The 21,626-nt window shown below is 37.1% G+C and overlaps 2 protein-coding genes across 3 annotated transcripts in view; one reads left to right on the forward strand and one right to left on the reverse strand.

The window, feature by feature from the left end:
• Nucleotides 1–996: 996 nt before the first annotated feature.
• Nucleotides 997–11,294, reverse strand: LOC127625177 (sorting nexin-12). 2 transcript variants are annotated; one of them, XM_052100285.1, is made up of 6 exons: nt 10,922–11,292; nt 10,348–10,443; nt 10,033–10,157; nt 6,078–6,168; nt 4,728–4,743; nt 997–2,750 (listed from the first exon to the last, which is right to left on the reverse strand). In XM_052100285.1, exons 1-5 carry the CDS (start codon nt 11,084–11,086, stop codon nt 4,738–4,740), a joined length of 483 nt encoding a protein of 160 aa, XP_051956245.1. In that variant the 5' UTR covers nt 11,087–11,292; the 3' UTR covers nt 997–2,750; nt 4,728–4,737. The 2 variants fall into 2 exon arrangements, with proteins under 2 accessions (XP_051956245.1, XP_051956244.1); XM_052100284.1 differs by lacking the exons at nt 997–2,750; nt 4,728–4,743 and having other exon boundaries at nt 6,051–6,168; nt 10,922–11,294.
• A 2,961-nt stretch (nt 11,295–14,255) lies between these two features.
• LOC127624642 (actin filament-associated protein 1-like 1) overlaps nt 14,256–21,626 on the forward strand; it is a 31,906-nt gene continuing 24,535 nt past the window's right edge. The window contains exon 1 of the mRNA XM_052099452.1: nt 14,256–14,381. Within this exon, the coding sequence (XP_051955412.1) occupies nt 14,360–14,381 (22 nt within the window). The 5' untranslated portion in view covers nt 14,256–14,359. The remainder of the gene's footprint in view (nt 14,382–21,626) is intronic.

Genomic DNA, 21,626 nt, shown 5'->3' on the forward strand with positions numbered 1-21,626 from the left:
ACCGTATTCAATACGTTCTTGATCTGGGAGCAAAACTCCACATGCTGGGGCAATTAACACAAGATAATGTGCTCTAGGCTCAAGAACATCAAAGCCGGCTGTATAATAGGGGTATTTGGCTTCGGGAATTTGCTCCGGGATAAAAAGTCCTTGTATTACTCCCCATATCGAGTTCTAAATTATTTGCAAGGGCCCTTTGAGGTCACATGGCGAGTTGGGGAAATCGATTATGAGGTTAAACAAACGGATAGAGGCAGAGCACATCAGATTTACCACCTCAATCTCCTAAAATTATGGAGAGCCCTTTGAAGTCACACGGCGAGTTGAGGAAATCGATTATGAGGTTAAAAAAACGGATAGAGGCAGAGCACATCAGATTTACCACCTTAATCACATAAAATCATGGAGAGAGGCAGTCCCTGTGACTTTGGCGACAGTAGTTCCGGAGAGGGAGGAGCATGGACCGGAGGTGAATTTTAAAGCCACCGATCGATTCAACCCAGTCACATGCAGAGACCACCTCTCACTGGCTGGCTATTATCGTAGGTTTATGCCTAACTATTCGACCGTGATAAAGATCAGCCAGCCCACTGACTGATCTTACTAAAAAGGGAGCATCAGTGGATGGAGCCGTGTCAGCAGGTGTTTCACATGGGTGAAAGCTGCACTTTGCAGTGGGCCGTTATTGCACTCTCCTGACTTCTCTCTCCCTTGCAGATGGATGCATCGGACAGGGTGTTGGGAGTGGTACTGTCCCAGATGGGGGCCCCCCACACTGTCAAATGTATTATAAGTAGTGTTATGAACATACTAACTAATGGCCCCCAAAAGGCTAGTACCGAAGGACGAGTTTCATCAAAAAAATTTTTTTGATGGTAATTACAAATTGACATAATATGCAACAAATTACTTTAGTAACATCATTTGATGAGGCATATCAAGAAAACAATGCAAGTCATATAGCAAAAAGCCACAAACTACAATCTGAGAACTCAGTAGAGGTGACAGCGAGGATTTTATTGATGGGCAGAAATTATGGCTACATCTGTTAGAAATACAGCCATTTTTTTTATTTTTTACATATAGTCTTTAAAGTAACAATAATAAAAAGTGAAAGAACAAATCAAAATTTTTCAAAAGAGGGCTTGTATAAATGTAATGTGAAACATTTTGTCAATGCAATTCCGTTTTCACAGTAATTGAATTTGTACATTCCCAAAGCCTGACTTCTTACACTGACACTAAACAAAAGGAAAAACTATTTAAAATGGTTGCAAAATCTTTGTTTTAACACATATTATTTCAAGGACTCAAATGAAACATGGAATGTGATAAAGGAAGACATTGTCAATGTGCAATCCCAGTTAAATTTATTTTTAAAAAATGCTACATTGAGTAATCTTGTTGTGGGAAGGGGTTGCTTAACTAACAATGTCACTATTTAACAAATGCATTTATAACTTTTTAAGATAATGAGATCACTTTTTTTTGCAAATCCAATTATATTCCATTACTGCTTGTAGCATTTGCAGTAAGAGGCCTACACCAATCAGCCACAACATTAAAACCACCTACCTATTATTGTGAAGGTACCCCTCGCTCCCAAAGCAGCGTCAACCCGTATCTCGGAATAGCGTTCTGAGATGCTATTCTCAACACAATTGTACAGAGCAGTTTTCTGAGATACCATAGACTGTCTGGCCATTCTCTGTTGACCTCTATCATCAACAAGGCATTTCCGTCCACAGAACTGCTGCTCTCTGGATGTTTTTGATTTTTTGGCACAACTCGGAGTAAATTCTCAGGAGATCAGCAGTTACAAAAATAGTCAAACCAGCACATCTGGCACCAACAATCCTGCCATGGTCCAAATCACTGAGACCATTTTTTTCCCCATTCTGATGGTTGATGTGAACATTAACTGAAGCTCCTGACCCATATCTGCATGGTTTAATGCACTGCTGCCACACGATTGGCTGATTAGAAAATCGCATGATGATTGTTGATGTCAGATGGGATGGTTTGAGTATTTCTGTAACTGCTGATCTCCTGCGATTTTCATGCACAACAGTCTCTAGAATTTACTCAGAATGGTGCCAAAAACAAAACAAAAAAACATCCAGTGAGTGTCAGTTCTGCGGATGGAAACGCCTGGTTGATGAGGGAGATCAACGAAGAATGGTCAGACTGGTTAGAACTGAAAATTGTTACAATTGTGGTGAGAACAATAGATCTCAGAATGCTATTCTGAGATGCAGGTTGATGCAGTTTTGGTGGCACAAAATACAGACCTACACAATATTAGGCAGGTGGTTCTAATGTTGTGGCTGATCGGGTATGCACAATGATGAAATAATGAAGAACACACTTTTCAAGGTGTGAAATGGTATAAAATATCATACTGACCTGACAGTCTTCTATTTATTAATTAGGAAAGTGGTTGGGTTGTTGAGTTTAAACCAGTTCTTTAAACCATATTTAAAAACCAAAAAAGGAATATATATTTTTTTCATATTTGTTTTAAGATAAGCAAAAAGCAAACAGTACTTCTTCCCAAAGAAACTTAGTGTGTGAGGTATAAATGCAACATGAGTTCATCTTCAGGGCGAAATAGATGTTACAGTCTAGCTCTATTTGAGAAAAATATATACAAGATATAATGGAGAGCAGCTGTGAAAATCTTTGATTCATGTGCAGAAAAGAGCTGGTAGAGCACATGGGTCCCGGACAGGAAGGGGCCTTACCGCAACCTTTGGATTAGACATGGAACAAAACTTAGAGAACTTACTAATGCAGAGCATATTTCCTTTGAAGTATACCAAATTGAATAATAACATGATGTAAAACAATACTACCTTGGGTGATTGGGTTGCTAGCTCCTTTGTTTTTTAATTTCAAATAGGACAAAACGGAACAACTTGTTTTGACAATGATAATAAAAGCAAGCTTAAAAGCTACACTATGTATCTTTTGTCCCTTTAGCGCAGACCTAGACAACTCTGGTTAAATGTGGAGATTTATACTTGCGCAAATTGGAAATAGCTAAAGCATGTGAGAGATGAATATGTATTTGTATTTTTTATTTGTGCAATTTAGAACCTGTATGTTAATTTAACTCTTGCATTAATCGTTCATCATAGTCATGCAGCCTGTTTTATTCAGTTGTGGGCAGAATGGAAAGTCAAACCACTGATCATGAACCTTTTAGCACATAAACGGGTAATGTTTTGAGAAAAGAAAAAGTACACTCACCAGCGTTGTAACACATTTAAAGTTCTTTCATTTTCATTTTCATATTTAGAGAGTGTTAAATTGAATAATAAATTAACAGGGAAGTAAAATAAATAATTTATAGTAAGCTCAGCATTTAAACGACTGATAGAAAAGTATCTACCTTTGCAGAGCAATACAATACTTTAGGCAACTGCAGAATATTCCCATTAGTCTCATAAACACAATACAATTATTTCTGGGCTTAAAAGATCAAATCAATGCAGAACATTGAATCTCTAAATGCCCCCAATGTACTACTTAAATTACGATGTGGCACTTTTACCAAACTAGTTGCCCACCACTGCTCTATATCAGATAAAGTCAACCGGTGGAAACTATTTTAACTTAGCTTGCAGGCAAATAGACAAAGGTAGAACTGGTTCAGAGATTGACGTTGTTACCAGCATAAAGTTAATTTTTTCACATTGTTCTTTCTCAAAAATTAAGTAAAGCACTTTAGTACCACGATCCATAATAAAACTCATAAAATTAGAGTGGCTGACACCATTTAACAAACTACCACATAAGAGCTACCTGGCTCACTAACAGTCCAGTAAAATCTCTAACCTGTCGAGCAAGAAAAAGTAATCTCTGGATCAGTTTTAAATCCTTTAAGATCGCCGAGTTGTTGCCACCTCTGAAAAGCTAAGTCAATGTTGCGTTTTATTTTTACGGGCTCTGTCGGTTTCCCTTTTGCTAGCAGACTCTTCTCGGTTTGAGGTTTCATTATTTTGAAAACAAGTGATTCCCCAGAGGGTTGCCTTTTTGACTGATCCATGGTCAATATTGCTCATTTGTTGTTGCTACAATCTTTCAGCTTCAAACTACCACCACACAAATCACTGCACATATACACGTGCCATAGTAGCTCCGTACCTTCTTTTCTATATTTACATACAAGTAATCAAGCACGGATGACTGACGGAAGTATGCATTTTCCCACCAAATCGGTCCCGAAAGCTTTAAAATACAGTTTAATTATTATAGGCTTCCCAAAGTGAATTTGGCTAAGGTAAATACATAGTTTGAAAGATGGATTGTTGGTGTACATGATGATTAATTAAATGTTGTTCATTTTTAACATAAAAAATCTTACATAGTGTAGCTTAAAGAAACTAAACGGAGTTACAAATTACTAAAATTTTGTATGAAGCCAACTTACCTAAGAAACCAGACTTTACAACACAAAGCATGCAATCAAGACATGCAGCCAACAACAAATTAGCAGATAGTAGATTTTGACTGTTAAGGAAAGTGACAAGCTGATGCAAAAAGAAAATTAGCAAAGCAACAGAATGTAAGACCACATTAAAAAGAGAATTGTAAGTATGACCATGAGATTACGGTTTCCCCATAATATCACTGCTTAGAATTATTAGCAATCATGCAAATAGTGTTTCCCCACATCAGTTTACAACATCATGATATAGAGAGTGTAAAAAAACCAAACAAACCTTACTTCATTCACACCTAAAATGGAAGAGAGAATAAACACAATAAGGGATTTTTCTGATATTACAGAATCTCCAGCCAGTGCTCTCTATTTTTACTTTATTTACAGACAAACGTCACAGGCACAAATCGATGAACACAGCCATTATAAGGAAAATGACTGAACTTTGGCAGTACAACTTTTACTCGGTTGGCACATATTTTGTCCTCTTAGGAAGCTGTTTTTGGATCTTTTAAACTAGACAAAATCTCACATTAAGACAGGTCTTAAGCACTTATTTCATACTAAAATTGGTACATTTGATTATTCATTACTTGGGGGAAATTCCAAGCAAGCAAATTACAAAACTCCCAAACAGCACTAGTAAATGCCATTCAAGCTAGAGCCAAGATTAAGTACTGTTGGAACGTGTAATACATACACCTAACAGGCCTGATATACTTTACATTTATTAGTGATCTGCAGTTTGATATCAATACTCTTTGAACAGCATAAGCTTTCTTTTGGAAGAACATATTCAAATAGCCAAGTCTTGTCACATAAAAATGGAATTAAAATGCTCTCACCTCTTCCTAATCCATTGTGGCTGAATAAGCTAAGTGTATACACTGAATGGAATGTTAATTATAGTTAATCAGACTTTCAATGCTGTCAACATCACATATTTATGAGATGGTACTTTACATGTTATGTCATTTTATGCATTGGACGGTTAAGGGAGCAACAAGCAGCATTCCCAAGTTCCATTTGTCAATTTGAACACAGACTAGTATATTACTCCTTCTGATAGTCTCGTGACTAAACAAACAAGTACGACTTTCAAATACAAGTTTGAAACACCACAGAACATTTTTGAGCTAGTGCCTTTGTCAAACAATGTCGACCACTAATTAACATAATATTAACAAATATCCTCCTCCATTAATGTTTGGTTTACTCAATGAGTGAGCATTTGTGCCATTTGGAATTAAATGAAACACTCCTCTCTTGGATTTGGGAAAGTATTTGTTCTCTAACAGTCGCCAAAGAGGACAAAGATATGAGCCAGCCCTCTTTGCTTTACAGTGCTACAGCTTCACGTATAGTTGTATAATGTACACACATACTAACAAGTACATTGTATAGATGTAAAATAAATACAATGTGTGTTAAGAGAAACACTGTCAGACACATGTAAAAAACATGATCTGTCAAATTAAATAAAGTCCTGCACAGTTTATCACATCTCTAGATTTGCTTGGTGTGAAAATAAATGTTATCTGAACTATTTGCAGAAAAATGGGAATAGAAACGGAAAACTGAAGAAAGACGACCCTCCCTTGTCCCAGTTTGGAAATCCCTACTGCCGTACTTTTCCAGGAATGTAGTTCCGGTCAATACTTTCATCCTGCAAGAACATGTGAAGACAGCGTTCGTTCTGGGCCAAAGGATGACCTGCAATTCTGAACAGGAATAGCAACAAAAATATTACGTACAATTTGGATGCACTGAAGTCAGCAAATGAATACATAATTACAAATATATACTGTGATCAAATTTGACAAGATAGCATATTTAATTCTCTCAGATTATAATCTTGCTTCTTTGTAAGAGATACATTATCAGGGCTCCACAATAACGGCTTGTATTGACTTGTATGCGACCGGTGGATTTTTGAAGGGGCAAGTGAAAGAGAAATGTACTTCCAAATCCGGAAATGTTGATTAAAACGTTAATAAAAAAACCAACCAAAAACAAAACCTGGCTTTATTTGTGATGTAGCCTAGTGAATATCAGCAGGTTGGGCTCAATATAGTACACAGAAAACACCGTAAAAGCACTGCCTTTGTGCGACCAAAAATAGTGATTTTTACAGCATCATATGCCATCCAAACAGTGTAAAAAGCGGCGCTTTTCACATACACTAAAAACCATCCAATACGCCATTTTAAACTGATTTCTCGTGTCTTTTACGGGATTTTGAATTACTATGCCGTACTTTAAGACATTATGATTGGTTAAAACGCCACAAAATACATTGTTTTAGATGTAACTGTTAAAACTATCATGAAATTCTGAAACTGTGGCTTGACATAGTTACTATGGCAAAATTACGCCAAATGCCTGTCTTGGTGAGGTACTAATGTAAACACAGTGAGCAATAGTGAATATAAACAGTGGGGGGTAAGAGCGGATTTGTATCAAAATGTCGGACTTTGTCTAGTGGTTTGTTAATATAAATCAAACAACCATAACAAGAAAACAAATAAACCACTCACTCCTCTTGGCTGGATAAATTCGGTAGCTTTAAAAAATACTAATGCATTATAATCATTCAGAGAAGACCAGTAGTAGTTTTATGTTGAATTCATTCTGAATGTTTATTTGAATACTTTATGCTGCTGTTTAAAAAAATAAGTTTTCATTTGTATTTTTTTCTTTTGTTTTTAATTTGTTTCCATTTGCTTTTTTTTTGTGTTTTTTAAATACATTGTATTGTGTACGATATGCATCAGCCGCGATGTGTTTATTTATAGGTTTAACAGCATTAACATCATTATCAACTGAACGCAATTTACAGATGCTTGTACTAAATTATGAAACCTAAATTATAGAGCTCATTTCAATAAAAAAAATATGTCAAGCCAGTCATGTTAGAGGGCATTTTTTTCCTGTCAAGAAAATCAAAACGCAAACTGCGTCTTTCCATGAACTTTTTACCCCATGTCAAGAACTTCTGCTAGAAAAACAATAAGCTGAGATGGGGGGACTATAGTTTGAACAAATAAATGAAAGCAGCACAGAAACATTTCTAAATAAAAACTTTCTTTTATTATGTTATTTTTTAATTACTAATGTAATTATGAATTATTAATTTCATTTTACAAATATCAAAATCAGTTGTGCAGTACATAAATGTAATTATATTCATTTTAGAGACTGGGCGCATTATTTATTTTATTACATTTTTAATAAACTGATAAATATTTAGTCATGGCAGTTTGTCTGAAAGAACACAACAGGTCCGGATATCTTGCGCACAATTTACACATGGTCTTTAGTAGGGCTGCCCAGAGTCTTGGTCAACCAAGTTTTGATTGGTTGGTTGGTCCAGAAAAAAAAAAACACCTCTGCATGAAAAGGACGAACACCGGTATTACCGCTGGTTGGACACTAGGTGGTACTATGGGATCATTTATGTTAAGCAGGGTTAGGGTTAAGCTTACACAATAAAGCAAGAGGCCTTGATTTCAAATTTTGAACTTTATTTTTTATTTATTTTAACAAAAAATTCTAATGAAACTGAAAAAAATAAATAAGGGCATTTAAAATATGTGTTGTTCAACTTTTTGAAAGATGGTTTTACAACAGTTGACAACATCTCTTTGGCAAAGAACCTCATCCATGCACTCTCTACCCGTTGGGTATTTCGTTATCCGTGAAAATTCATCATGTGTGTGAATACATTTGTTTTGCTCCCTCCTTCACGATATATATATTATATTATTATATATATTATTTATATATATATATATATATATATATATATACACACACACACACACACACACATACAGGGCTGGTCTGGTAATCTGGCATACCGGGCATTTTCCCGGTGGGCCGACACACTTTGGGGCCGATCAGGGTCGTACTGACCATCGGGAGAACAGAGCAGGCCGGTGGGTCCTCTGCGAAAGGGCTGAAAGGGCCGCAATAAGCTGAAATGAGCCGCAGCGTTATGCAAAACAGACCACAAAATGGCCCACGATATGCAGAAAGGACAGTGAACACCCGCCATTATATATATCTCAATATGAAATACATCAAACTTCAGGGCTGAGGGATCAGTGAATATTCTTGCTTTTTTGATTTTGCATTGAATAAGTATTTATTTAAAAAACTAAAAACTTAAATCAAATACATATCTAAATTCAAATTGCACTCTAAACAAAACGAAAAAGCAAATAAAATAATGAAGTGATAAAAAAAAATTATATATACACACACACCCCTTTCCATTTACGGTCAGGCAAGTACCCATCTAAAGAAGCAGGCGGAAAATTTAAATTCAAGACATAAAAACAATTATAAATGTAAAAATAATAATTATAATGAAGATGATAATCACTGAAATATAAATCACGGTTCGAAGTGAACATGTTTTTATTTTATTTTATATATTTTTGTATTATTTTACAGGCTGCGGAGTTGCATGCAAAATAAACTGCTCTGTGGAAATAAAGTGAACTGAACTCGAAACAGCTCCTGAGCTGAGATGTCTGAAGTCATTTGCAGCACTTATAGACGATACTGTTCTTGCAAAAAAAAAAACTAATCAGAACGCAGAAACAAAGTGCGAGATCCTTAGATGCGCGTGTTCCACGAGATTGCATGCCTCTGTATCAGCCCGTCATACGTGCGCATTGACGGCTTTTCTGCCATCTGTTCTTAATAATATAATAAAGTGTGTTTCTTCAAGCATGCGTCTGTGTGTCTACGGGCAAATTATTGTAATATTAATTTGATAATAATAATAATAATAATAATAGATTAATGGGAAAACTAGCAAAATATCATCTTGACATCAAAGTTATCAGCTATTGGCGATCACTCTGACCATCATCGATCTCGAGATCATTGTCTGTCTGCACAACCCTAATGTCCATTCCTCTAAATATTCAGACAGTCTCTTGCTGGTTTTTCCCAACACATTCAGGGTCATTACAGCTTTTTCTGGTGTCACTGCAGCTCACTTCATGCGTGCGCTTGTAAAATGTATATTTTAAAGGCTCATTATTACGGTTTATTATTTCTCTGTAATGTAGGACAGTGTTAGCAATGTTACTTAGAACATTCTTTCTCAGCCCTGGAACTCAAACCATTTTCTGATGCCCCCCAACATATATTAAGTCATTAAGATCATAAACGTGCGATGACTAGTCGACTAATGGCTTAAATTAACGACTACTAGTCGACTAGGAATATTTTTGGTCGGGGGCAGCCCAAGTTGGGAGAACCTTTTATGAATGCGAAAATGTATGCCAGACCAGCTTTACGAACGATTTACACACAAATTTGTTCTGCTTGTGCTTCATGAATGAGGCCCAATGTGTTCATTTATAGTTTATGCATATTAAACTCCATCATAGTTTATGCGCATTTCTTCTTATCGAATGAAACATTATCCACCTCAAGCGAGCGCAAAAGTTTTTTTTTTAAAGACATTTTGGATATTTTCTTTGAATCATGGCATTTCCATTCAGCAGTTTTTATGTGATTTCCCACAATGCACAGAAAAATAAGTGGATGGAAAGCTAATGGCTAACCTGTTGATAAACTGTTCAAGGCCAGATCGTCTCTCCTCAATGAAGGACTCTTCAAAAATGCCCTCATCTCCACGGAAGGGGAGCTGTCTCTTCAATGCCTTTCCAGGCAAAGGGGGTACAACAATCTAGGAAACATTTTCAAACCTTTCAGACACAATTCAAACAGGACAGAATAAAGCTACACATAAAAAGGCTGTTTAAAGTAAAAATATTTGTAAATATGTTAAAGAGCATGCAATTAACAAATAGTCGTTTTATTAGTTTACAGTTATTTCATTGTAGACGGCTTGCTTGTGGGGTTCAGAGATTACATACCTTGCTGTCTCGTTCCAGCTCATTCTTCAGCCACTCGAAGTCACTGTATCTTCGTCTTACACATGACTCCTTCAGTTTAAATATGGGAAGATTTGTCTAGATGGGAAAGCATAAGTCATAATCATTTGAAATTCAGCCATCACAAAACTAGCTACATTTCTAAAATATTTAAAGACATTTGAAAAAGTATGCATTTTTAAGAATAAAGTATCTCGCATGTAAATTGACAGTTAATATAATATATAAGATAAGATACAATTTAAGATAATGCTTTAGATGCAAAATGACCAACTCGCTGGAGGTTGTTGATGGTTGACAGTAACAGCTACATTAACTCGGAACCCGTCGAACTGCATGAATCCAGCTTGTTTACACAGAAAAGTGAATTTAGAAAACAATGTACCACAATATACCGCCCCATTGTAAATGCTTTGAGGGGGGTTTATATTCTCAAGACTCTTATCCGTCGTCTGAGGCGTTGGTGAGCATGTTAGCGCTCAAGCTAACTAGGCCGAACCCAGCCGCAGCCTCTCTGACAGATACACAAACACGTCCATTCACTGAGCCAGCCTACCCTCATCCGGACTTCGTACGTGGTGAACCGATTGCGGCCGACTCCTATAGTCTGCGGGTCGTACACGTCGATTTCCAGAAAGTTGCTGGGAGGCCCGTAAGCGTCCGTCAGGTCCTGCGGTTTGGAGTTTAACCGGCGAGTATCGGCCACTGTGGGTTCGGACATTTTTGAGGACTTCTTTGAGACTAACTATGTCGAGGTGTAGTCTACAGCACGTACGGTTGAGATGGTTTTGATTAAGACATTAAATCGATGGAGATTAAAGTGGTCTAAGTACTTTAGCGAATCTAAAACTTGACTGTCCAATTCAGCAAAACCACAGGAAATCCTGCGTTTTTCGATGTGTAGCAGTTAACGTCGTTCAAATGACACACCCATTTTGCCCAACTAGCCAATAGAATGTTTGTTTTATTATGACTGACAGGCAATTGACCTATAAGATTTGAGAAAAAAGGGTAGGAGCTTCAACGGTCCAAAAAAAATTGTATAACTGGAAGAGAAAATGCGACGGTGCAGACATTCCTGGATTTAAATAAAATGAATAGAATTGCACTGATTTCCATGTGTTTTGATAGTGACTTTAGTTTGAAAAGTTTTACTGTTTGACAACTAATTTTAAATGTTATACAATTTTGTCGATTTTTTAACATGCTGTCAGTGGAATACTACACTCGGGAATAGAACATGTTTTAATAAATTGGCTACTCTGTTTTTATTCTATAGATACATTAAATTATGTGCTTTAACAAATTTGTATCTTACCACTGTAAGATTGTAAGAGTGCATGCATTCGTTATTCATGTACAAATCGCTGTTTTACCACTGTACATATTTAATGACATGTAGAAACATATGCAGTAGCGGTATTAACAACATATTTGTTTTATTGAAATATTTGAAATATTATTAAGAACCTTTCAAATGTAAATTCATATAGGCTATTTTCCCTTCTTTTTTACTTCAGGTTAATGCCACACACAAAATGAATTAAGGCCAATAGCATCTTTTAATAAAACGTCTTACTATTTATATTAGATTTTATTAACTCCTGATATATGCTCCATTGTTCTTTTCTGATAGATACAGAGGAGAGCATTATGTAGATTTTTAAAACATTTATGAACCGATAATGCCATAATTTTGCCTCTGGAGGGTGCTGATTTGTGCTGTGCTGATTTGTGCTGTGCTGTGCTGTGCTGTGCTGTGCTGTGCTGTGCTGTGCTGTGCTGTGCTGTGCTGTGCTGTGCTGTGCTGTGCTGTGCTGTGCTGTGCTGTGCTGTGCTGTGCTGTGCTGGAGTAGGCCTACTCTGTCCATGTGCTTTCTGACTTGTGATGCAAAGCCATCATATGGTTTGAAATGAAAAAAATAGTCAAGTTCAGTGTTGATTAATGACCAAGAAACACCCTTATTGGAAAATGTTTTGTGCATAACTTTACAATGTTACCATTATTAAAAGACCATTTTGTTGAAGCAAGACTTTATATTTTCATAGTTTCAGTTAATATTATGATGCATGGTATTCAGTACAGTGGGCATATCTTTAAACGTCATCATACCCAGAATGGTAAAAATTTTGTTTAAAGATATGCCCACTGTAATTTGAAATGTGAAAATCTTAAAATTAATGATAATTAATTTAAATATAATTTAAAATATAACTGATCTCTCTTAAAAAGTAAAATTACTTAATTTAATGAGGGTGGGGGAAGGGCAAGAAATCGGGAATTGTTGTATTCTTTAAGTAAAAAGAAACATTGATAAAAAGATTTTTTTCCCTTTGGGATTTAATATGTAATTAATTAGTTCATCCAAAAATGAAAATTCTCTCATGATTTACTCACCCTCTTGTCATCCTAGATGTGTATGGCTTTCTATTTTCAGCAGAACATTTCAACTCCAGTGGTTAAATCCATGTCTACAGAAGTGATAGGTGTGGGTGAGAAACAGATCAATATTTATGTAATGTTTTACTATCAAGGTGAATTACTGTATGTCATTTCTGTGCTACTAGTGGCAGTGGCACCAAATGGAATTAGAAAATAAAGTATTAGAAAATCAACATTTGCCAACACCCCTAGACTCATCACATGCTTTTGCAATCTCTGATTCCCTCTGAACAAATAGTTAATGCCATAATAAACAAGACCAGTTTAACATATACACACCGGACAGAAAGCGTCGCAGAGGAATCGGTCGTCCGATAACATCGCCAGATTGTACAGCAGATGGGTGTGCATGGGATCCAGCATATGAGTTAGGATGGTTCTTCTGGTAACTAGTGACATATTCTAAGTATCTTAAGAATTTATCTGAAACTTGACAATGAGTTAACTTGAATGTAGCTTAAATGTTGAGAAGCAATTCGGCAAGTTTGGCATCTCCATTGAACCCCAAAATTCCTTCAAAGTCCTCCACCTTATAAATGCGATGGCAATATTCACTCTGGTTTTATTCCGTTCTCTGTCTCTGTGTCTTTTAGCAAATCAAAAATTTTGGTGAAGCTAAATTTATTTTCCACAGTAACACATCTGCCATGGATGGTCATATACACCTGGCTGAACAAATAGCCACACCCTAAACTCATGCTAAAGGTTGAGCTAGAAAGGGATGGGTGGAGATGAGTTTAAAAATATAAACATCAATTTGTTTATAATTTTCGGTGAGGTAAATCCACGAATTGCTTACTTATGGTTGTCAATGATCAATAAACTGGGTTATTAGAACATATTTTCACATCAATAAAATTGAATCACCTTTAAACCCTTTTTTTTTACTATAAATTCTCCTTCCTTACCAGTAGGTGGCGATATGCATGAAGGTTGCAAGCTGCCAAAAACAACAGAAGCATGTGTTATAGATTTATAGTAAAAAAAAAAAGACTTAAATATCGATCTGTTTCTCAGCCGTACCTATCATATGACTTCTAAAGACATGGATTTAACCACTCGAGTCACATGGATTATTTTTATGCTGCCTTTATGTGCTTTTGGAGCTTCCAAATGTTGGTACCATTCACTTGCATTGTATGGACAAACAGACATCAAATCTCCACTAAATTGTTTTAGTTTGTGTTCTACATAAGAAAGAAAGTCATAATAATCTGGGATGGCATGAGGGTGAGTGAATGATGAGAGAATTTTAATTTGTGGGTGAATTATCCCTTTAATGCATTTTAGTGGGTTAAAAACATAGGTATGGATGACATCAGTCATCCATACCTATGCAAGGAACTGGGTGATTTCATGCTGAAGTCATTACCTGACGCGCGCTAGGACCCGGATGTGTTGTGATTTCGAGTGGTCTTATGCACGCGCCCCTGTCAAAAGTGAAGTGTTGGCTACACGCGCGCTGCACAGGATTCTGGAAGCTGGTGTACATTTCAGTGGGAATCTGCTGAACTGTGTTGCGGAGTACACAAGGAAAATATTCTGTTCGTCATGGAAATCGACGATTCCACTTGTAAGTCTGAAAATTTTATTCATTTAAAAATGGCATTACAGTTATTATCTTTGAAATACGCTGTAAAACGTGTTTAACATTACTAAGATAAGTCTACCGCACGTTCTCAGTGATGGAAGGTAAATTTGATGTAATTATAAAAGTAATTCGTTATTCAAGACAAAAAGACAAACTCAACAATACTCAAGTAGAGTTGGTGATGCAATAGATCGCCAACTCTTAATGGGTTGTTAGCATGTCATCACTGTCTCTGTGTCAAACTATTCCTGATCTTTAGATTAAAAAAATAATAATAATAATTTTCATTTTTCAGACTTTTGTTCCCCCCATATTTTACAAAGTTTTCCTCCTGAAATTAGTTTATTAAAGGTGTAGATTGTCCAGACCGAGATGTCCAGTGTATGAAAATCCAAATTTGAACTAGGGTCTGTAATTGTAATTTCCACTGCTATTTCTCACCTTTTCTATTAACACCACAAAATATTAAAACCTTCTTAGATCAAAAGGCAAGACCTTTATAACCATGCTGGCAAGCTTTGTGTGTTTTTGCTGCACTTATCCATGCAGCACCCCTACATGTAAAAATATCTTGCATCCTCTTATCCTGTTCTTCATGTCCTTACATTTCCATTGAACCCAGCTATCAGCTCTTTCATCCTGCTGTCCTGACCTGGTTGAAGGCCAGTTCAGCATGATGTCTATTCATGATCTGAAATAAAACTTCCTGGTCTCTCATGCAGGAATTCTGCTTGAGAATGTGTTTGACTCTTGAGTTTGTATGCATAGATGCCAGGAAAAAACAGCCCATTAGCTAGGCTACTTGTTACTGTTTTTAGGCCTGGGCTGATTTGGAAATGCCCTTTTAAGTGTGTGCTTGTTTCTTGTTAGGAAAGTTGGTGAATTTAGACATGTAAGTGAAACTTGTACCTTTTATGAATTACATGAAAACCAATTTGGATATACAGTATTCATTCTGTGTTCTGTTGCAGAGTCTGTTTTGCAAATGTTGTGTAAGATTATTCAATTTCTTTACAGTAAAGGTTTGTTTTCCTTGTTGCTGTTTAACACATCGGTTCACATTTAGTCACATTTCAATCAGACTAAAGCAAGTTATTGACCAATTATTATTTTGGTCCGGCTGAAATCAAACTTTTAAAGTACATGTAAACGTACTGACTTTGATCAAATTTTGGGACCTATTCATCTCTCCCTTCCCTCTTTCATTCAAACTTTAAAGGGTGGGGTGGGGTGGGGTAAGGGTATGGTGAGAGAATTTGTCCTGTTTCCTCTCCACCAGTTCCTTGTGCACATGGCTTACATCTATAAATACCCATGGCCATAGAGACAAAGGATTCTCTCTTCTGCAGCTTGTGAGCATGATAGGTCCGCACAGGCCTGACACTGTCCTCACTCCAGAATTCCACGGACTGACTGCACGAGAACGGCAGCCGTCAAGGGCAGCTCTTGTCTGCAGAGAAATCACACAGGGTTATTACAATACAGAGTGTCTGGAAGGTCTTTATGTGTGACCCTGTGGGCCCTTCCACACTCATGCCCTCAATGAGTGAAAATCAAAGCCTTTAATCACAGGGGTTTACTGTGGATGATCAGTGTATTAACCTCTTAATAAAAGGAGGTAAGATGTTTAAAGGGGGCTCTTCCGGGACAGAACTCAAAAAGATTTTCTTTTTCAATCTTCCTCAATCCTATTGGTCATGCAAAATATGGGCAAATATACACTCACCTAAAGGATTATTAGGAACACCATACTAATACTGTGTTTGACCCCCTTTCGCCTTCAGAACTGCCTTAATTCTACGTGGCACTGATTCAACAAGGTGCTGAAAGCATTCTTTAGAAATGTTGGCCCATATTGATAGGATAGCATCTTGCAGTTGATGGAGATTTGTGGGATGCACATCCAAGGCACGAAGCTCCCGTTCCACCACATCCCAAAGATGCTCTATTGGGTTGAGATCTGGTGACTGTGGGGGCCATTTTAGTACAGTGAACTCATTGTCATGGTCAAGAAACCAATTTGAAATGATTCGAGCTTTGTGACATGGTGCATTATCCTGCTGGAAGTAGCCATCAGAGGATGGGTACATGGTGGCCATAAAGGGATGGACATGGTCAGAAACAATGCTCAGGTAGGCTGTGGCATTTAAACGATGCCCAATTGGCACTAAGGAGCCTAAAGTGTGCCAAGAAAACATCCCCCACACATTACACCACCACCACCAGCCTGCACAGTGGTAACAAGGCATGATGGATCCATGTTCTCATTCTGTGTACGCCAAATTCTGACTCTACCATCTGAATGTCTCAACAGAAATCGAGACTCATCAGACCAGGCAACATTTTTCCAGTCTTCAACTGTCCAATTTTGGTGAGCTCTTGCAAATTGTAGCCTCTTTTTCCTATTTGTAGTGGAGATGAGTGGTACCCGGTGGGGTCATCTGCTGTTGTAGCCCATCCGCCTCAAGGTTGTGCGTGTTGTGGCTTCACAAATGCTTTGCTGCATACCTCGGTTGTAACGAGTGGTTATTTCAGGCAAAGTTGCTCTTCTATCAGCTTGAATCAGTCGGCCCATTGACCTCTAGCATCATACAGGACTGCCGCATACTGGATGTTTTTCCCTTTTCACACCATTCTTTGTAAACCCTAGAAATGGTTGTGCGTGAAAATCCCAGTAACTGAGCAGATTGTGAACTACTCAGACCGGCCCGTCTGGCACCAACAACCATGCCACGCTCAAAATTGCTTAAATCACCTTTCTTTCCCATTCTGACATTCAGTTGGGAGTTCAGGAGATTGTCTTGACCAGGACCACACCCCTAAATGCATTGAAGCAACTGCCATGTGATTGGTTGATTAGATAATTGCATTAATGAGAAATTGAACAGGTGGTCCTAATAATCCTTTAGGTGAGTGTATGGTAGGGCTGCACGGTATATCTAATTTATAGAAATATCGTGAATGTACATATCGTGATGTGCATGTTGCAAGGGCTTGCGATAACGTCATAATTTTAATAAGTTGAAAAGTAACGTTTATGGTGACGCAGAGAATAGACCGGGCGCACGATTGTCACTTGATGTGTGTACGTGCAGTGTGCACGTCAGAGGATGGGTTTCAATAAATGGACTGTCCCATCAAGTTCAGTGCGGACTGAGATCAGGTACGTTAAACCAACGCGAATGTCAATGGCAAACGCTTCTAGACAACATTTTCAGAATAAAAGTCCCAAATTGAATTACGTACTTATAAATAAATACAAACATGAATTTACAGTTTAAAAATAAAATATTTCACAACATAGACTATTTTAGGATATCGTACAATATAGTGAAATCAACTTTATATTCTTTTTACAAAAACATTTTTATATAAATTTTAATATCTGCTACATAGCTAATGGTAATACTGTATATATTGTACACAGTCTAAATAAAATTTTGAACAAAAGACAAGTATTTTTGTGATCACTAGGCTGTACGAAAATTTTTTTAGGCTATAAGATAATTTTTTTTACATTTTATTCCTTTAAATGTCAGTTTATTTGAGGGGTGAGGGTTCCGATATTCCACGCACACCGATGACGTCATCATAGGATTATTGTATCGAATATTGCATTATCCAACAACACATCGCATTTTTCCTTCTTATCGTGCAGTGCTAATATATGAGTAGGAGCTGTAATTACTCTTGAAAGATACAAATTTGAATGATTTATGGACTGATTTAGAGGATGGGGTGCATGTTTTAACAGAGAATTCAACAATGTGCAAAAGGATGATGCGTTCTGATTAATGAATTGCGATGAGTTGATACCATGGGCTGGGAATTAAAAAGCAAAAAGTGAGATACTCAAAAGAAACCTGGACTTGATAAAATATGATTGAATTATCAGTTTAGTGGGATGGCCTTGTTGTTGGTGTATTTGCAACTTCCTGGCCAATCTTCTACTTGTTAGAATCTCATATTTAAACAGTAAATTAAGCCTCTTGGCCAGGTTGCATAAAACATTTTTAGACTAGTCTTAATAGTTAGTTGTCTAAAATTTTGGTCTTTACTTTTTCAGCCAGTTGCATAAAACGTAGATCGGTCCAAATTAAGACCAAAATGTAAAACAGCTCACCCCCAGGCTAACTTTTGTTTACATTCTATGTTGCCATGGAGAATAACTGCCAGCTGAGCCAGTGGGGGCTTCATTTGATCCTTTGGAGAAGTCATTGGGCGAATTCCAAATGCTGTTTTTGCACCCTTGAAGGGCACTGTGGGAAGTGGACCCTACACAATGGGGTGTTTCAAATGAAATTGGGCAACACAAGCCCTCTATGGAGGGCCCTCCACAAGGCTGTTAGCAAAGGGTACGTGTGATGGGTACACTTTGAGGAAGTAATTTAACCATTTATGATCACATGACATTGGGTGGCGTGTCCTCGGGAAATATTTTAAACCAAGTTTGTCGATTAGAACAAATTACATGTTCAAACGCTCAGGCAAGTGCTATAGCCCTATTATAACAGATAATTCTCCTCCTCCGCAGTTTACATTCGTCCTCATACATAAGATAGTAGACAGCCATAAGCAGAGAGATACTCCAAAAACAGGGTACATTTTTTCCTGTAGGCTAGTCTAAGCCCTGTGGTTTATTATTATTTATTTATTATTAAGACCTCTCATGCACCAAATAACTTTCAGCGGGAAACGTTCATTTCTGTATTTTATATGCATTTACGTAATAAATAAGACACAAAAGGCAATGTTTAAAAAAACTATTACAAAATTATATTTATTTGCAACCACAAATTAACAGCAAAAAAAGAGATTCCTGTTGTTTGAACAGCTGCGCTGCATCGTCATGGTAACGTGTCAGGCGCAGATAAAGTGGAAGTGTTGTATGTCTTTCATTACTCCCTTCATCAAGGGTGTTCCAAACGGCCATATATGAGACGTGAGTGCCCTGCTCCCTTCAGAGTACACACTTCAAGGGCTCAGCCCTTAGGACGGAGGAGGGCATAGGGATGCTCACTTTCGTTTGGAATTCACCCTTTGACTTCCACAATGATAACAAAATTTCTTGTGTTTTTTTATTATTTGGGTTAAAATCACTACATTTGTTCTTTACAATAAATTTTGAAGCATTGTATTCCTCTAATAATATAATATTTTCAGCAAATGAAAACATTATTGCGTGTCCACTGTCTGCCATTTTTTTTAAAGCTCTTCAGTGTCTTAATTTTCCTACAATGCCAATTATACTGTGTTAAGACAGCTGTGAGCTTGTTTTATGCAACAGGCCTTCTATGGCATCTTTAGCTAGTCGGTGGGGCTTTTCCAATGCATGGTACAATTCGACTCGACTCTGCTCAATTTTGGGGATTTTCCACTGTGTACCTGGTACCTGATACTTTTTTTTTAGTACCACTTCAGTCAGGAAGTGTCTCAGCTGTTGGCCGCGGCTAACACCGGACCTACCAGCAGTGTAGGGAAAAGTTAAAAAAATAACTTCAGAACCATCAAGGAAAAGTGGAAGTGGTTCGACCAAATGGACTCTATCTAAACCGGCGAGCAATGGGAGGGAGAGTGCTCTGGACTCAGCCACGGTGTTGATCCACAATGGAGGATGGTATGTTTTGTTATGTTAACTCTATACTCCGCTTAAAAGCTTCACTTTATGTAGTTGACCAGCTACTGGGAAGCTTGCTTCTAAAACAACCAGGCCAATTTAACTGTTACACTTGTGTAAAATCACCATGCATCAACTGCTTTATGCAGCACAATGAGCTAGTAGCTAACAGCTAATAGCTAGCGGTCATTTTATTGTTTATGGTCAATAATGTTTGTGTCGCGTTTAAGATGATGTCACGGCAGTAGAGGCGGCGCAGCTATGAGGATCAGCCTATAATCCCACCCACGTTGAGGCAGCACCACACTGCAATGGAAAAGAAAGATTATTAAAGTAAAGTGAGTCGAGTCGAGTCGACCCGTAACATGCATTTAACATCTTAATGCAACCAGCCCAGTGAAAATGAAGTGATGGTGATAATAATGTTTATATTTGAGATCTCTCTTAAGAGCGATCATTTGAATTGGCTTATTAGATGGCATAATTGCATTCTTAGTAATGATATTTGCCTTATATGTGGGATTGCTTGAACTGAATATTTCTTCAAAAATCACTGAAAAAAGCACAAAAATATATGTTTGCTAACTTCCTTTTCATCCAAATTAACTAAACAATAAATTGCAGGGCAGATCTCCAGTAGCAATCCAGAGTTAAGTAAGTTGTTTAGGAGAACATAGTGACTGAGAAGGATTGTGATCTTAGTTACCCTCCAGTTCTTGGGTCACCATTACATGCATTTAAATCTGCAACCCAAAGCTTACCAGGCCAGATCCTTAAACATTAAGCTGCCATTGCCACACTATGGCTATTTACTCTCTATAGTAAAACCTAAACAACAGTCAGGGCAGACGGATCATTTTGGTGTCTTGCGGTCAAGGTTGTTTGTTGAGTAGAATGTGCAAATGCAACTCTCATGACGGTGTGCCTAAAGTCTTATGACTGCAGTGTAGAAACAGAGAAGTTAAGCACAAATATTTCAATTTAGGTCCTTTGATCTTTCTCTTTAAATATTATCTCTGTATGGAATTCACATTCATGGTTAAAGTTGAAGTCTGTCATTCTACTGTTCAATCATGTTCGGTTGAATTGCAGCATGTTTTTGAAAAATAAATATCAAAGCCTAAAATGATAGAAAATTACCAAACATAGAGTCTGTTTTATGTGAGTGAACACAAGAGTGCAATTGCCTATAAGCAAAATTGTCAATCTGTGTGGTTTTGCAAAATCATAATTGTTAGTATTATCCTCCAACCAGGAAACATCACTTGTAGTGCAAAGGATTTTTTTTTTTTATATCTAAAAATGCAAGTGGCTGCACAGTGCATGGCATTAAAATGTTATAGGACCTACACTGTCAACCCTGATACTGTCATTAATAAAACCAGTTTACAAGTGTAAATTTAATATGTTGGAATCATAACACAAAATATCCACTTTCCTCAAACTTCTTTTACTTCAATATCCATATAATTAAGATTTTAAGTGTAAAAACTTTAACTTATTGTATTTATGGGGACATACTGTATAATTGGTTTTAGCTATTTTGAATATTGTTGTTGTTTTCTTGGATTTGGTAGTAATGTTTGGTGTGAAGTCACCATTAGGGGGAT

This window comes from Xyrauchen texanus, chromosome 31 (genome assembly GCF_025860055.1).
Source record: "Xyrauchen texanus isolate HMW12.3.18 chromosome 31, RBS_HiC_50CHRs, whole genome shotgun sequence".
Taxonomy (NCBI): domain Eukaryota; kingdom Metazoa; phylum Chordata; class Actinopteri; order Cypriniformes; family Catostomidae; genus Xyrauchen; species Xyrauchen texanus.

Bases quoted from the DNA above. Each gene is read 5' to 3' on its own strand.
- LOC127625177 (XM_052100284.1), bottom strand. From the start codon at position 11,086: ATGTCCGAACCCACAGTGGCCGATACTCGCCGGTTAAACTCCAAACCG. The intron at 10,444-10,921 runs GTAGGCTGGCTC...TTTCCCATCTAG, and splicing joins CGTACGAAGTCCGGATGAGG to ACAAATCTTCCCATATTTAA. The intron at 10,158-10,347 runs GTATGTAATCTC...AATGTTTCCTAG, and splicing joins AGCTGGAACGAGACAGCAAG to ATTGTTGTACCCCCTTTGCC.